General features: G+C 41.3%; 2 protein-coding genes across 15 annotated transcripts in view; one reads left to right on the top strand and one right to left on the bottom strand.

Annotated features, from left to right (window-relative positions):
• Nucleotides 1-17,268, top strand: part of spdi (split discs) — a 108,208-nt gene that overhangs the window by 45,430 nt on the left and 45,510 nt on the right. The window lies entirely within an intron of this gene.
• Appl (amyloid-beta-like protein) overlaps nucleotides 5,092-17,268 on the bottom strand; it is a 57,065-nt gene continuing 44,888 nt past the window's right edge. Inside the window, exons 4-12 of one of the 13 annotated variants that reach the window (XM_017083791.4) lie at nucleotides 13,573-13,711; nucleotides 13,236-13,454; nucleotides 12,030-12,700; nucleotides 11,799-11,939; nucleotides 8,808-8,957; nucleotides 7,698-8,383; nucleotides 7,481-7,628; nucleotides 7,220-7,402; nucleotides 5,092-6,642 (exon numbers count right to left, since the gene is read on the bottom strand). In XM_017083791.4, the coding sequence (XP_016939280.2) occupies nucleotides 6,535-6,642; nucleotides 7,220-7,402; nucleotides 7,481-7,628; nucleotides 7,698-8,383; nucleotides 8,808-8,957; nucleotides 11,799-11,939; nucleotides 12,030-12,700; nucleotides 13,236-13,454; nucleotides 13,573-13,711 (2,445 nt within the window). In that variant the 3' untranslated portion in view covers nucleotides 5,092-6,534. Of the gene's footprint in view, nucleotides 6,643-7,219; nucleotides 7,403-7,480; nucleotides 7,629-7,697; nucleotides 8,384-8,807; nucleotides 8,958-11,798; nucleotides 11,952-12,017; nucleotides 12,701-13,235; nucleotides 13,458-13,572; nucleotides 13,712-17,268 lie in introns of all 13 variants that reach the window. The other 12 variants (XM_017083789.4, XM_017083788.4, XM_017083782.4 and 9 more) reach the window with 12 other exon arrangements.

Here is a 17,268-nt window from a genome sequence, read left to right on the forward strand (position 1 = left end):
GTCTAGTTGTCCCTGTCGCACCCATTCAGTGGTTGGACCGCGAGCATTTTGTTTATGCCCTTATCTCTCTCTCTCTCTATGAACTCTGGGCCCCATCGACCGCCCCCTAATTTCTCTAGCGATCTCAGGAGCTGTACCACCTATCAGTATCCCAGTGCTGACATCTAACTTCGACTGGGCCAGACACTATGACAACTGTAATAGGAGTGGTACTGGTGATCTCGGAACGATATGAACCATTTCAAGATTACTTCTTAAGAGCCCATTCAATGTTCTTTATGGGGGTTCTGTCGAGTGATCTCTTAACCAACCTGAGTGAACTCAATGGGAAACCGTTTAATTTTGGTAATCAAGGAGCTTTAAGTGATGGGTATTATCAGTTCACCTAGTGATTATTAACTTGAGAGATTCTTCTCGTTTGAAGAGCTTTAATTTTAACTCAATTTACATAATAATTTAAAATTCTAGATTTATTTGTAATACGTATGGAGGGTTTCGCTTACTGTAGGGTTTTGAAACCAAATGGTGAAGTAAATCTGTTACCAAACAAACTTTAAAGAGGCAACTTCCACCTCTTATCCGAAATTACCCGATGCGTCCTTGGTTGATCAATAAGCCCAAGTGCAAAACAGGGAAATTAAAGTAGAGCTTTTGGGCCGGACCCAAGGAATTCTCCCCCCAACACTTAAGTACTGCTTGCAGCAAAACAAAAAAAAATTCACATATCTCAAGTTCCCAATACCCTCAAGTGCATTTCAAAGTTGTCTGTCGCTCTATCTGTGCTCTACCTCTATCTACTTGGGTGTAACATTGTTCCGATAGAGGAACTGCACGCCCGGCAAGTGTGTTGTTTGTCATTTGTCATGTAGCGGACAAATGGACGAACGGACAAACGGACAAACGGACATACGGACAAGGGACAGTGGCCACTTGTGTGTGGTGCACTCTTGAGAATGCAGAATGCACTTTGGAAAGTTTCACAACGCAGCCAGGGTAAAAACAAAACCCACGGAGCCACTCGACGAGCTATTTCGAACACAGATCACTATCTATCCGCTTTTCCGTCCGCTATCCGCTGTCCGTTGTCCGTGCTCCACATTCACGGAGTTCCACATCGATCAAAAATGCGGTGCTCCATTAAATGCGAGCGACAAAAGCAAACCCCAATGGAAAAGCCAAAGCAAACCAAATCGAGTCAGCAGAAGCTGAAGCAGCTCTCCCGGCCCATATATCAAAATGTACGTCAATTTTCATGCTCCGGACACTTGATAGACTGAAGTGCTTTACATTGATTTCACATATACCTTTTCAAGTGATTTATTGTAAAGGCTTGTTGGCGCACTCGAAGTTGAAACTCATAATGAGCGCGCACACATGTATGTGCCCGGGTGTAATGTAGTCCAGCCCCCGCTTAGAAGTCAAACTCATTAAGTGAGTGGATGTTCCCCGGAGTCTCAGGCCTATATATCTGTTCGTTCTTGGACTGATTGGCCAGCCAGACTCTCTGGCATTGGGCCTTGGTTATCTTCGAGGGGATTTAGGGGCTTAACAGGAATTGGTTTTGAAAGTTCAGGGGTTGGTTTGCATATTATTATTAAATATTATGCAACGTTAGTGGTTCAACCTTCTGGGAGTCACTTGAAGTTTCAGATGGTAAAATTTAATTTCGAATACCATGTTCGTTTGGTTTTAACAATAAATCATTTTGAAACCTTTTTTTAAATGTGAAAAATAGTATTTCCTATAAAGAGGGAAACGTTTTGCTAATATAAGGGCTACGATTACGTACTTACTTCGTTTTATAACCAATATATGTATGTATGTTTTGGAACGATTGGGCTAATGCCAAGGCTGGAACCAATCCGTTCCATCTGCTTTCAACTGACCCCGTATTATCGATGCTAATCCAACATTAAGGCAGGGAAATTGATTAGGTTCGATGGGTTATCGGTGAAATATATGACCGATCGCGCGGAATAAATCATAATAATCTTGGGGTTATTTGGATGTGGAACAACAATCGTAATAAAGTTAATTCACGCTATTAATATTTTGTTTTTCTGTTATTTTATTTTATTTATGCAAAATATTTCGAAAAAGAACACAAAAATTCAAAATCAAATTATATGATTATACATTGAAAATGGTTTTTTTGGTTTTGTTTTCTTTGTTGTTGTTGTTTTGTTGTTGTTTGTTTCCTTTGCATTCTTATGTTTTATGTTTGGTTTTCCATCAATGGGTTTTTTTGTGTGAAACATTATACAATTTTCCTGGCTTTTCCTGGGTCCCACGCCCCGGGGCTATAGTGTTATAATGCCCGACATATCGATAATCGATATCGATCCGGATAGATCGGTGCGAGTCGAAGATCGAAGATAGTCGATCGCCGATCGAAGATCAAAGATCGGGGGTCAACGGCCAGGACCGAATGCTGAAATCTTTTCCACATTAATAATAGTATATATAGCGTACAATTATTGTTGCAATTACAATTGTCTTTGAGTACATTTAATATTTAAATTTTCTTATACTTTTCTCCAACTGAGTTCTCCGCTCGGCCAAAAATCATAGTTCGACAAAAAGAATTACACAAATTTTTTGCTCTTATTTGCTGGTTTTCTCTCGTTACAATTTACTTCTTTTTGTTTTGAATTTGTTTTTTTGTTTTTTAATTTTTTTTTTGCTTTTCTCTTGGTTTTCAATGATGAGACTACGACAAAAACACATGCGATTTCATTATAATTTTCTTGTTGTTGCTTCCACGTTTTTTTTTTGTTTGTTGGTTTTGCATTTAATCTTTGTGTAAATCTTTTTTGTTTTATGATATTCTTTACGTTTCCATTTATTTTATTATTTTATTTAATTTTATTTATGCAGGACGGGGTTTATTTCTTACACATTTGCATCATTTTTGTTTTTTGTTTTTTTTTCGCTTTTACTTTCCGCTTTTTTTGTTTTTTGGTTTTGTTTTTTGCTTCACTAAGTGTAAATATCAATTGTTTTTTTCTTTTTTTTCTTGTTCTTTTTTGGTTTTTATATATATGTATACTTTTTCATTTTTTGTTGTTGTTCTTGTTGTATTAATGAATAAATTAAAAAATATTCAAGCTTTGACTAGTTAGATTTTCTTCTTATTTACTTTTTGTGTAGTTGATTTGCCTTTTTGTTTGTTTCTGTTGAAATATATATGTGTTTGTATATATATATATATATTGATGTATATATATTGTTGTAATACATTTAGCATTATATAATGTGTCTGTCTTTGTCTGTGTGTGTCTGTGTGAGGGAGAGCCATGAGTTTGCCTTGAAGAACGAAGATTGCCATGATTTTTAAACGAGTCAAAAATTCTTGAAGATATTCTTTCCGTATAGCCAAAAGTTCTGACCAATCCTATAATTGCATATATTTTGAGATTGTTATTCAACTTTGAGTATGTGCGAAACAAGAACTAAACTTGAAAATCTGCTAAAAAAGTAAAATTTGAATTGAAACTGATCGCAAAACTCTAGTTGAAATCAAAATAGAAATTTAAACTGAGCTGAAAAGTGGATTTAATCACTTCCAAAAGTTAATGCCTAAATAAACGTTTCAATTATAACAAAAATTTAAATCAATTTCAAAATTGAAAACGTTACTATTCTTGATGCTCAGAAACTGAACATAAGTTTGTAATCCTCATTGACACTGACCTTGGATTTAAAGTATAAATTGTTTTCGATATGGAAATGATATTCAAAAACATAATCTCATTTAAATTATGGTCTTAACTAAAATTTCCATATCTCCATTGTACATTTTCAGCTTCAGTTACAAGGTTTGTTTCTCTAAGGATTACATTTTCATTGTCAATTTCATCCAGCTTCAATTTTAGTATCAATCTCAGGTGACTTTTGAATTTGCATTTCAATTTCTGCCTAATTTACAGCACTTATTTTGATTTTAATTTGTATTAGTGTGTAAATGCCAGTTTTCAGTTCTGTTTATACTGTATTTTTTCAATATCAGATCAAAAGTAACTTTCAATCGCAGTAATTTCCAATAAACTTTAACTACAGGTTCGATATCAGTTTCAGTTTAAACCCAGTTGCTAAATTTAAATTGCAGTTTCAATTATGGGGTCATTCTCCTTTTAAATCTCATTCAGAATCTCAATTTCCGATTTAATCTTCGAATTACTCAGTGCAACTGTATTTTCAATCTCAACTTTCAAGCTATGGCTCTTGTTTCAATTTTAGTTGAATATCGGTTTCAATATGACATACAATTTACGATTTAGTTTTACTCTTTATATTCCTATTCTTTTCAGAATATTTTAGACCAGTAACAGTTTAGATCTCAGTTTTCGTTAAAACACAATTGAAATAAAAAATGATTTTCCATTCTGTTTCAATTTCAGTTCAATTTTTATTTCAATTCCAGATCAATTTTTATATCAATTTCAGTTCAATTTTAGTTTCAATTTTAGTTTCAGTTTAATTTTTTCCGTAGATAGATCATTTAATATGCTTAAATTCAACGTCTGCTTCAATTTAGCTCTTGATTGAATGGAAATTGAACTGGGAAGGGCAACCACTTGTCGGTTCTTAGCCACGGGGAATGCATTTCGATTATTTGGCTTGATTGAGTAACAGTATCTCGCTGCTCGAACAAAGCAGGCCAAATATTTGCCAAGCAATCGAGCCGAGAAATGAAACTAGCCGTTTCGAAACGGTTTATCTTTGGGACTCTCCGGCGCTTTGGAGCGTCCACTCTAGGTGGTGCCGTCTCCGGATCCGTCCGTCGCCGAGCTCCCCGGATTTTGCGGTTCCACCTCCGTTTGGGGGACCCGCTTATCTGATTTCGCCGTCATTTGGCCCTAAGGCATAATTGCATAATTGCAAACAGTTGCGAATCTTTTGATATGAAATGCAACGACTTCTCAAGGGCTCTACTGTGGTGTGTTTGTGTGTGTGTGTGTGAGTGTTTTGTGCTGGCCTTTGAGTGAAACATGTAACGTAAAAAAGAGAAAAAACATTTTTGTTTTTTGGTTTTTGTTTGGTTTTTTTGCCACCGACTTACACACAAAATATGCAGAAAAAGTTCTAAAAGTTTTTCGCTTTCGTTTGTCATATTTGTTTTTTTTTTCTTTCTTTGGGTTTCCATCTGCAATTAGCTTAGCGTTTTGCATTGTTTCTGTTACGTAGCTGATTCATATATTAATTTCATAGCCTGCCAAGCATCGTAATTCTTTCCCTCAGCCGGCTGACCTTCGACCTTTGGGTTGTGTGGCTCGTGTATAGATACATAAATACATTTATGGACATTTCTTCTTGCTTTGCTTTAAATATATTGTATATATATATATATATATGTGTATATATAATTTGTTGGGTTTTTGCAGTTGCTTTTTGCGTTTTTTGTCTGGTGTCCTTTGGGTGTGGGTGTGAGTGTGAGAGTGTATGGTTTAGAGAGAGAGTTCGACATATACATTAGCGCATATGCACGTTCGTATAGAGATTAGTACGCGTAGGTAGCTCTTAGGTTCACATGTGTCTCAGTGTGTGTGTGTATCTGTGTTTCTGCGTCCTTTCAGCTTTCTTCTTTTAGCTCTTAGCGCGGCTCTAATAAATGGCGTAAGTTTTGTCGGTAAGAATTGCGATCGGCTTGCAAGCATTTCAACGCCACGAAACGCTCAAAAGTATGCTACAAAGCAGCCATGAATGCGTGTATGCGTGTGTGTTAATCTGTGAGTTGCTGTCAGTGTGAGTGTGACTGTTCCTGTATCTATGAGTGAGTCGGTGTGTGAATGTGTGTTGACAATTTATTTACTAGGAATATCTTTTGTTTTGCATTTGCTTTTCTTCTGCTCTCCTTTCTTTCTTCTCCTCCGCCAGCTCCTCCTTTCCTTTTTTTTTTTTTTTTTAATTTTTGGTGTCTGCGATTCTTGCCTTTGCGCTTCCTACTTTCTTCTTTTACTCCGAGTTGCCTTTGCACGGATTTTTGCTTGCCTCTTTGGCTGTTAGTTCTCTTCATTCTCTCTTTTTAATTGGCGCCCAACAAGAACCGCAAAATGGGAAATGTAGGTGAGTCTGTGTCTTCAATCTGATTATGTGTGTATCTGTGTGAGTGTGTGTGTGTGTGGGAAAGGGACAGAGTGGTCGAGTGAGACAGAGAGAGACAGAGAGCTAGAAAGGATGTTTACTGCATTTTGTTAAACATTCAAATACTTAAATTTAATTGCTTGCTTTATATTCTTGCCTTTCTGCTTGCTTGCTTTAATTTAATATATAGATATATTACCATTCATTGAATTTATCTTTCTTCTTCTACCCCTCGATTCTCCTTATTGGAACTGCGCTCCTTTTGACGAAAAAAAAATCATTTCTCTTCCCATCTGCTTTTAATATTATGCTTAAGTTTTTTTCCATTTTTTGAAATTGTGGTTGCTGCTGCTGTTGCTTCTGCTCTTGCTTTTGCTGTTGATGTGTGCCTCTTGCTCGCTCGCGTTCTCGCTCCTGCTCTAGCCAGCCGCGTCCCTGTTGCCGTCCCGCTTACTCTTTCACTTCGAAATATTTGTAGGTCGGATTCTCGTACCCATTGATCTGCATGTTGGGCACGATCTTCTCCTCCTGCACGATGGGATGGTGTGTGGTTACGTTCTAGATGGGTAAATCAATGAGTTAGTAAGCGATTAAGGATAAGAAAGAGTAATATGTGTTAGGTATGGGGTAAGAGATCGACAAAGGCACCGAGATTACAATGCCTATCTGTGGTAATAATTGAAAACTTACACCGTTGTGTAATTGTAAATTTTAGGTTGTTAATCAAGATTAACCGAAGGAGCTGCTTCTAGCTTAACTTGGGTACTATTTCTCTAGTAAGCCACTGTTATACATAAACTTTTACTCTTATCAAATCTGTTATATACAAGAGGTTAGGGGAACCATTAGCTTGAGTTAAAAAATGAATTATTTTATGTAATTGATCTACCAGAGCGTCACTGTTCTACACTGCTGTTATAAAACTGTTATACATATACGGAACACAAGAATGGATTCCCTAGTTTTGAGTGAATGATCTTCTCTAAGCCTAACTCCGAAATGAGCTTAGGATGTTCTTGTTTCTACTTCTGCAAAGCACCACTGTTATACGGCCATCATGCCCCTACTTCTATACTACACCACTGTTATACGGCGATCTCGGCTCTCCATACCCTGACCACAACCCGCCACTCACCTGATCGACCTCGATGAAGCCTTGGGCGTGCGGCGAGCGCGATGTCCGCCACTTGGCCACGGCCACGCCCACGAAGACGGCCGCCATGAGGGCGATGCCGGCGAAGGAGAGCGTGAAGTAGACGTTGCGACCCTCCTTGACCGCGTGCGCATGCTGCGCGAATTCGCGGCGCAGCGAGAAGCTCTGCAACGAGAGGGGAGAGAGAGAGAGGGGATAGGCTTTAGGCAAATGCGGTACGAGTTGGCGCCGCAGCTCAAATACCGATTCGCGGTGGCCCAGGTCATGGGTCATGAAGTGCTGCACCTGCGGCTCGGCCTCCTGGTGAGCAACGGCAGCGGCCACATCCTCCACCGCCCGCTGGACGGCATCATCGTCGACCGTTGGTAGCACGGTCTGCACCTTGGTGCTGCTGTAGATTTGGACAGATCATAGATTCATTATTATCCAGAAGTTTGTTATACTTCGTTTAGATACCCACCTTACTGTTGCCTCGGCGTACTCAGTATCCGACAGCTCCTTCTCGCTCTTGGTGGTGTCCAAGTTGGGATTGGCCGCTGTTACAAGTCCGCCATCGAGACCCAGCTCCTTGCTGCTCAGGCTCTTCTCCTGCTGCTGCTGCTGCGCCTGCGATTGGGTCGACGACTGTGGTGACTGCTGCGATTGCTGCTCGGCCGCCTGCGACTTGAGCATATCGTCCACCTTCTTGGCCTCCAGGCGCAGCTTCTCCTCGCGCAGTTTCTCCCGCTCGGCGGCCCGCTGCTCCTTGCGCTGCTTCTCGGCCAGCCGGAGACGCTCCTTCTCGGCCACCTTGCGCTCGATCTCGATGCGGTACTTGTCCAGAATGCCGGCTTCCGCCTCCTCGCTCATGCCCAACGACGAGCCGGGAATGTCGTCCTTGCTACGCAATGCCAGGATATAGTCGTTCATCAGTTGGGCAATCTTGGCCGATAGCTCGGGATAGCGCTTGAGCATGGTCATCGACTGGTTAACGGCACGATCGATGTCGATCAGGCGCTCAAGTGTGCGTGGTCGCTCCGAAGCAGCCGCCTCCAGGCCACCGGGTCCTCCAGAGTTCAACAGGTGGCGGTAGTGGGCCAAAGCATGGGCACGGTCCTTGTGCAAGGCGCGCAGTAATTTCTGCAGGCACTTCTCAACATGGTGAGCCTGGATGAGATTATGGTCATTAGCATACGAAACTTATGTCTTAATCCATAAGGAAGAAGTAATGACTAATCTCTTCACAGAGCCTTTTTAACAATACAGCTTAAAGAGGTTGTGATAAGATTGAACATATAACAAATCACATTTTTCTTTTTTGACACAAATTGGTTTCCACCAATTTGGAACCGCTCATATTTTCTATGTACGCCTAAGATCCACAAAAACTTTTTTAAATGATGTAACAATTAATTGGCGCCCCCGGGTGGACTCACGTTTGAAAATAATGATTTTTATGATGAACATGCTTGCAATACTAAATTGATCGTAACTTTTTGACAGTTCTTGTAATTAATCTTTAAAATATCGATTTTTACTTGGAACCGGACATATCCCATTGAGGATACCTCTCGCAGGGGGAACTACTCACGTTCGGGGGCTGTTCGGTGAGGGCCTGGGTGTAGCAGGTCATGGCCTCCCGCTTCCGCTGGTTGATGTGGGCCAAAACGCGCTGCTGGTGCATGGCGGCCAGCTGGTGCTTCTCGGCGTTGCCTTCTTCCTCGAGTGCCTGAACAGAAGTCTAAAATTACATTCCCATATAAAGACGTATTGCACACCAAGAGAGAAAGATTATCAGCATGGGGAATTTTCTTCGATCGATAACAATATGCAGCTGTCGATCGGTCTATCGGTATTTTGATTTCGTTTACATTTTCGAAAAAAATTGCCTCGATTCGTACGTATCTCGTGGAATGTTTTGTTTGTGGTTGAAATGTTGGTTTTGGTTTGGGTTGGGAACGTGTCGCTTGGTTTGTCCTGAGTTTTTGGATTAAAGGATAGCTCGCAGGTTTTATTATTTTTAGTTTTGATTGTGCCGCTACGGAGCTTGTGCTGCCATGGAGGAGCGAGATGGAGCGAGAACGAGCGAGAGAGGAGAGAGAGTGCAAGCCACTGATGCGGTGCAAAAATGTTTGGATTTGAAATGATCCTGTCCATGTGGTCGAATAGTGTCAAGTTTTATTATGGTATATGGTAATATATACATGGATGCAGTTCATTCCCGGCGGAAGCGCAGCAGTTACGTAAGCAGCATATACAGGTCTATAATGCGAGCAATACACATCGATAAGGACCAAAGTCGGGATATCAGAGGTTTGACTTCCGTTCGTGTTCGCGTTTATTCTCAGTTCGTCTTGGGATAGTTTGGTATCGAAATAAGTAATACGTCAAAACTAAGCATAGGTTAAGGATTACGTGTAGGTTTAGGTAAAGGTATAGGCGGATTATAGTTAGTTTGTATGCCAATCAGTTCAACTACAAAGCACTTTGAATGTTAGTTAGTAATATGGGTAATTGGATCTATTGTTTCGTTTCTGTAGTGGTACTTCGTTAACTGGTTAGATTACGAGCAGCATTATCGTTATTTTTACTGGTACTGTTATTGTTATTGCTGTTGTGATTACAATCTGATGCCTCTTTCGCTCCCATTTGCCATACATATGGATACACAAATAAACAAAAGACAGCCCAACGATGCCCAGAGATATGGATGGGTAGTATATCCCTAAGATGGGTAGTACATACATAAAATCCATCTCTGGACCTCGAAGTGCAGCAAACGAAAAGCAGGCGATACAATGAGGACAACTTAATATCTTAAGAATACGACTCAATGAGCTACGATTACGGTTAGAGTAGGAAACAATTACGATTACGATATACAGGGTGCATGATAAGGGGACTTTAAAATGGGAACAGAAAAGGAACTTGACGAAATAATAAATGATTTCGATGAATATACAGATGGATTGAATACTTGTTATGGGGCCGATTACTCAGGTAGCTTCAGGTGGCAAAGCTAAAGGGAGTTCTATAATCGATAATGATTTTTAGTAATCACTTAACTAACACCAGTTTACAAAAGAAAATTGATGAAATACGCCTTTCAGGAAACCTTTGTTTTCCGGTAAGATACATCTCCCTGATTAAGAAAAGGGCACTTAAAATTTTTTCTATGGTACCAATTTTTTTTTAAGTGTAAAAAACGTTTTTCGCACTTTTTTATTTTCTAACTCGAGTTGTGATAAACCGAATTCGGTCATTAAGGACTCATTTTACAGGTAATAGAATGCCCTTTAACTTTCTTATACACATCATTAAGTTCCATTCATTAGTTCAAAAGCTACACTTCGTCAAAGTTGAAAAATTTGGAAAAAAATCAAAAACGCTGGCATAAATGGCTTCTTTAAAAATACACGCGTAAAAACCGAAATTAGTTTTATGTTGTTTTCTTGAAGGCTGAACCATAACGGAGAATATGCGCCATAGATCACGACAATCCGTTGGTAAATCGATTTTTAACAGATTTTTAAACGTATATACCCAAGTTCAGTATTCGGGAGCAGCGGCCGTTAAACGTTATTTTAAATTTTCAGTGTTGGAGAACGTAAGAATTTGGTGCAAGTTGTTATGCATAACGTCAGTTTCCTTGCTATTAGCGCTGGGCAAGCTAAAAAGTATGCGATTGCAGTTACGAGGAAATCATTTTTATATATTTTTAGCAAGGAAACTGACGTTATGCATAACAACTTGCACCAAATTCTTACGTTCCCCAACACTGAAAATTTAAAATAACGTTTAACGGCCGCTGCTCCCGAATACTGAACTTGGGTATATACGTTTAAAAATCTGTTAAAAATCGATTTACCAACGGATTGTCGTGATCTATGGCGCATATACTCCGTTATGGTTCAGCCTTCAAGAAAACAACATAAAACTAATTTCGGTTTTTACGCGTGTATTTTTAAAGAAGCCATTTATGCCAGCGTTTTTGATTTTTTTCCAAATTTTTCAACTTTGACGAAGTGTAGCTTTTGAACTAATGAATGGAACTTAATGATGTGTATAAGAAAGTTAAAGGGCATTCTATAACCTGTAAAATGAGTCCTTAATGACCGAATTCGGTTTATCACAACTCGAGTTAGAAAATAAAAAAGTGCGAAAAACGTTTTTTACACTTAAAAAAAAATTGGTACCATAGAAAAAATTTTAAGTGCCCTTTTCTTAATCAGGGAGATGTATCTTACCGGAAAACAAAGGTTTCCTGAAAGGCGTATTTCATCAATTTTTTTTTGTAAACTGGTGTAATCAATCATTTTTTCATCGATACCTTGCCAACTGAATTACCCGATATAGACGCAGACATACACACACATTCAGATGCAGAGACATAGCTTTTTAATGGTTCACAAATTCTAGAGGATAGGTGGCAGGCAGTCAGAGAGAGAGATAGGTGGGGTTCGGTGCGAGACAGAGACAGAGTGATGAGTAGAGACAGTGAGTGAGAGAGACAGAAATAGAGGGGGTGGACATTGGGATGTGGAATACTGGAGATGAGTGCGTCACACGGAGGATGACTGACCTGGAAGCGAGCCGTCATCCGCTGCTTAAAGGATTGGGCTGCCTTGGGGTCCGCCAGTCGCATGTCCTGGTACTTCTCCTCCAGATCAGACCAGTCCTTCATCACGCGCGTGACCTTCTCGCGATGCGATTCCTCAAGGCGCTGTTGGGCTTCCTTTGTTTAGAATACGTTTTGTGTTGCATCGATAAATAAACCTGCGCCCTCAACGTAAACACTTACTTTCTGACTTACTTTGTAGCTCTGGTGCTCATAGTGCGGATCAAAGTGGGTGAAGTACGGGTCCGAAGTGGGCTGTGCGGTGGATGGTGGGGCTCCAGCTCCAGCTCCTGATCCCAATCCAGCTCCCGAGTTTCCAGAATTCATAGATGCTGCAGCAGCAGCAGCAGCAGCGGCGGCTGCTGCGGCAGAAAGCTGAGGAGTGCTCGTGACCAAGTCGGACTTCAGGGGTGTCTTTTCGGAAGCAGGGACAATCGGAATGTTGGACGGGGCGGAAGAGGCACCACTCTTCAGGGTCACCACCTTAGCTCCTCCACTCTGATTCCAGGAGGTCTCACCATCAGCCTCGCCCTCGGAACCAGCTCCATCCTCCTCGTAGTTGTCACCCTCCTCACCGCTATCATACTCCGCATTTATGTCATCCAAAGATCCGCTATTGACATCCCCTGAGGAACCGGTGCTGGGACTTCCGCCTCCGGCAGCTGCCTCATCCGCCACCATCTCGTCCTCCTCGTCATCGCCCATCAGGTCATCCTCATCGTCCAGCTCATCGTCATTGGCATCCTTAGAGTAATTCGAGTCATTGCTGTCGTCCTCGTCATTCACCACCAGTTCGTCATTGGCACTGGTAATCTGGGCTGGTGGCATCACCGGCAAGTCGGTCTTTTTCACATGGATTTCATCGGCTGGGAGAGGGGAAAAATTTCATATATGAAATATTTGTTTAATGAAGAGCCAACACGTTGGCTAATTGATAGGAAAACCCAACGTTTAATTGACGAAATGTGAAGCCAAATTTAAGCAAACTCCACAATAAAATTCCTGAATAAATAAATCCATAACTGATTCGCTTAATATCCAATGACAGAGTGAGTAATGGCACATTTGTTTGTTCTGTGCATTTGATTTGTGTTTTAAATAATTAATGTCATAACCACAGGGCGAAAGTAACTAATGGCTATGCACAGACAAAGGCGGACAAGGAAAAAAAAGTGTGGAAAGTGGAAAGTGTGACAGTAATTGGAGGGGATTGCAGAAGGAAATAAAAAGCATGTTGATTGGATTTGCGGAATATCATATTTCTGCCACAATAACGATGGGCTTTTGCAGTCTCAAAAGACTGACGTGTGACACCCCTTGATGGGCGAATGGCTAAGGGAATGCTATGGATTTATAGTTTTTTTTTTTTTTTTTTTAAAACGGCCCTGGTCCAGTACTCACTCTTGAAGTGCTTGGGACAGCAGACGAACTCCACGCCGGAGAAGACCGAGATGCCGCAGGGCAGGAGCATGGCGAAGCTGCGCATCTGCATACCACGCTCCTGGCAAGCGGCTGCTCCAGTTTGGTTCCACCTCACGAATGGCCAGCAGCGGGAGGCGTTGTGGATGTGGTCGAAGAGGCAGCCCTCGGGAACCAGCAGGGCGTCCGATTGGAATGGTCCTTCTGAAGCCAAACGTCGTCGAGTGGTGATGAATGCAATGGATGGAGATGGAGCATAGGGAAAGCGGATCAGTTGGTTGGTCCCCTTCTATGGGTATTGGTATTTAAGTATACTCACCGAGACAGCGGAATGGCTTGATCCAGCGGTGGGAGCCCTTGCACTTGGCCGCATTCAGAGCACCCTGACGGCACCAGCCGCCGATCTTCTGGTAGTGGGATGACTCTACGATATTGGTAATGTCTCGGTTGGGATAGGCCTGAAAAGTAAAAAAAATAACCAGTTTATAAAGCTGTTAAGCTCACCCTCACAAGGGTATAAAAATAGATTAAATTTGAAAGAGTATAACAATTTGTATAACAGTTTATATACCTGTATAACAGCATGTATAACTGTTTTAAAACATTTTACAAATAACGAATAATGTTTCGATCTCTAAACTATTTTAACGAGAACACGACAGTTTCTCCGTACTCCAACCAAAAATGTTGTCCTCTCATAAACTGATTAAAGTAGAATGCCACTAGTTATTCATCAGCATTTACCACTAAACCAGGTGGCTTATGTAACAATTTTATTTAGTTCTAGCCACCCAGTTAGTGGGAGAGATTTTAAATTCCGGCTGCCGTTCAATTCATTATTAATCAAGTTCTCATTTGGGGGGCGATACAGGGGAATTTCATTTATCTGAAAGGATTTTCCCCAGGCTCGCCAGGACACTACCACTCCCCATTCCCCTATTACCCATCCCTATCCCTTTCCCTATCCCATTTTTCTCATCCTGCAAAACTACGAACCGATACCCTTTTGAACTCTGGGCTTGTTTGCCAGCCCATTTGATGTGTTTATTTCCCTCTTTTCCCTGTGCTTCTTGTTGTTCCTGTTGCCTTTGGCTTCCGACAATGGGCAGTGAAACTTTAATTGCCTGCCCGGTTTGATTGACTGACTAAATGACTGACTAACTGAATGGCCTAATAAAATATCCCACATGTCTGTACTTCGTGTCTGTGTGGGTGCACGTGCACCCATGTGAGTGTGTACTGTGAGTGAGTGTGTAAGTGAGGGTGTGTGTGTGTGCACTACATTTGTTTCAAACAATTATGTGCCGAGTGGCACACACTCCTCTGGATCCACATTCTCACCATCGTCATCCTGGCCCACACACACACACACTCACTCACTCACTCACACTCGCACAACAGCTCATGAAAATGAGGCCTTTTTAAATGTTGTTTGAGTGCTTGGTTGGAAAATGGTTACCTACCCATGAGGGGAAAAGGGGGAGAGGAAAGCGGAGGAGGCCTGGCAAGAAATGAGTGCAAACGGCACGTAGGCAAGGCTCACAGGCGGTCAGACAGCACCCACTCACCACCCACCGCCCACACACCCACTATCCACCCAGCAGCCCACACTGCGTATGACTGTCGGCAACCGGGCTAAATAAAACATTAAAAGCACAAAATAATGATGCTGATGCATGTCAAGTCAAACTGAAAACCGAAACCCCAAAGGCCCTCGACTGCCGGACTTCCCGGACAAACAGAAAATAAACCAAGTCTTGGGCATAAGGCCTTGTGCTATGTGCTATGTGCTATGTGCTATGTGCTCTGCTGTGCTGTGCTGTGCTGGTCATTCCATATGCTGCCAGTGTATAAGCCCATAATGGCACAGTGGACTGTGGACAGTCGTTGGACTGCATTGACAATATAACACCAAGTATATAACAAATGGGAGTTGGCCCAACTACACACTCCTGCCTCTCCAGGAAATGAAAATGTGCCAATGGAGATTTTGGGAAAGGTTCAAGATCATCACAACGGAATGCATTTTAATTAGGAACCGTCTGGTGGGCAGGGATATAAACATCCTATATTATTGAAGAGTCTCAGAAACGAATTAACTTAAACATTGTATAATATCACCAGTCGCTGTGCATTGATTCTTGAGATTGATTAACTAGCTTTATATATATAGATTCCTCTTATACAGGAACTGACTATGCACTTAAGTTAGCAGTCTAGAACTAAGAAATCCTAGAATAGATCTTTTCGGAAACCTAGTAAAAATGGTAAATCAGTTAACAGTTAATAAGTTATTAAGGCTCTTAAATGCCAAACCTTTACCAGACATAAGGTTCCCCCAAGAGCAACACCTTTCAGACCTCAGGTTGTCCACTGTGCCCCAGGTTATGTTTTCGTTTCCGTTCGGGAGTTGCGTGCGTGCCAGCGACTCGATATAAACCATGGTGGATCCATCCAAGGACCCACCCACACAGGCCCGAATATTCCCGCACTTTAAAAATAAAGAAACGGGGGAAATGGTCAGGGGATTGGAACCACCGACGACGACGTCATGTCATTCACACGGCCCAGTGCCTGACCAGAGCGGTCGATGGAGTATATAAACGTGCCCGGGGCTTATGGATATACACACACCCACACACATCCAAGCAAGCCAGCCACCCAAACAATCCACCCAGTAGCCAGTCGGCTGTGGAAAGTGAGACTCACTTTCGCAGGACTCGTCGTCCTGGCTGAAATGTGTTCGTTATACTTGGCTTAATCAAAACATATTCAGCCGAGCGTGAGGCTGTTTAAGTGGCTCGCTTGAGAGAGTTTGCCGCAAATAAGCGCGGCGCAAGTTATTGTAACAGCATTTGATTCTTTTGTTTCGGGAAAAGCCCACTCCCCAACCACCACCCAACCCACTAAACCCACACAACCCACACAAGCAAATTTAATTGTATAAAATTAGCAGAGAGCAAAAAATCCATGCATCGCTGCACCGCTTCAGTGGGTGAATGGGAATGCGGATGTGTGAGTGAGTGGGTGAGTGTTCGCTAATGACAGACAAACAATTAAACTTGACATTTCGCCATTGTTCCGTTAGCTTCCACACACACACACCCACACATACATTCACACAGATATAAAAATATATATACACGCATGGGATTTCAGGACACGTCGCCATTGTTGCTGTCCACACGCTTCACAAGTATCCTTGAGCAATGCAATTAGAAGGGTCTCGATACGCGGACATTAATGACAGCGGCGAATGCCGTTTGCCATGGTTATATTGTTATATTTATCGTTATCGTTATCGTTACAGTCGTCCTTCAGATTCATTCCGCTTTTTTTCCGGCTTCCCCTTTCTGTATGACTGAATTTATTGCATACTTAGGGGCGAACTACCAACTTAGACTTTATATAATCTTATCGAAACTATTTTTAATGGATCCTTATAGCTTTGACATTTTGCTTTGCCTAATTTTCCTTTTTTCGATTTTTTTTTATCTATTACAAGTTATTTTATAACTGTTTGTATAGCCATAGGCCGAAAAATCCGATATATAGAATTACCTTTCACCTATCCCATTTCCCTCTGATTATTTGCACCTTTTTCGATTTATTTCAGCTTTTTGAACTCCTAACGAACCTTAATTATTATAAACTTTTCTAAACGGTCTCACTTAAAATACAATTAAATTGTTTTACAGTTTATGCAGTTAAACTGTTGAAAAAATAAACTATATAAATTGTATTGTAATTGGATTGGCTTATTGAACAAATTGTTGGGCGCTAATGGGCTGTGAAAAAAGTTGCTCGCTTTAGTTAATTGGTAAAAACGAATGGCTACGCGGCGCAGCACTTTAAAGTTTATACCCGTACATGTAGATAAATATTGTTAGTCAATTGGATATACGGATTGGATTTTTCCCAGCATTGATTTATTGGCTTGGCTTAAGCGAAAAGCCCATGACCCGGAGGCATTTGGTTTATTTATGGCAAATCCAATTTGAACAGCGGCAAACAC

Source organism: Drosophila suzukii, chromosome X, assembly GCF_043229965.1.
Source record: "Drosophila suzukii chromosome X, CBGP_Dsuzu_IsoJpt1.0, whole genome shotgun sequence".
Taxonomy (NCBI): domain Eukaryota; kingdom Metazoa; phylum Arthropoda; class Insecta; order Diptera; family Drosophilidae; genus Drosophila; species Drosophila suzukii.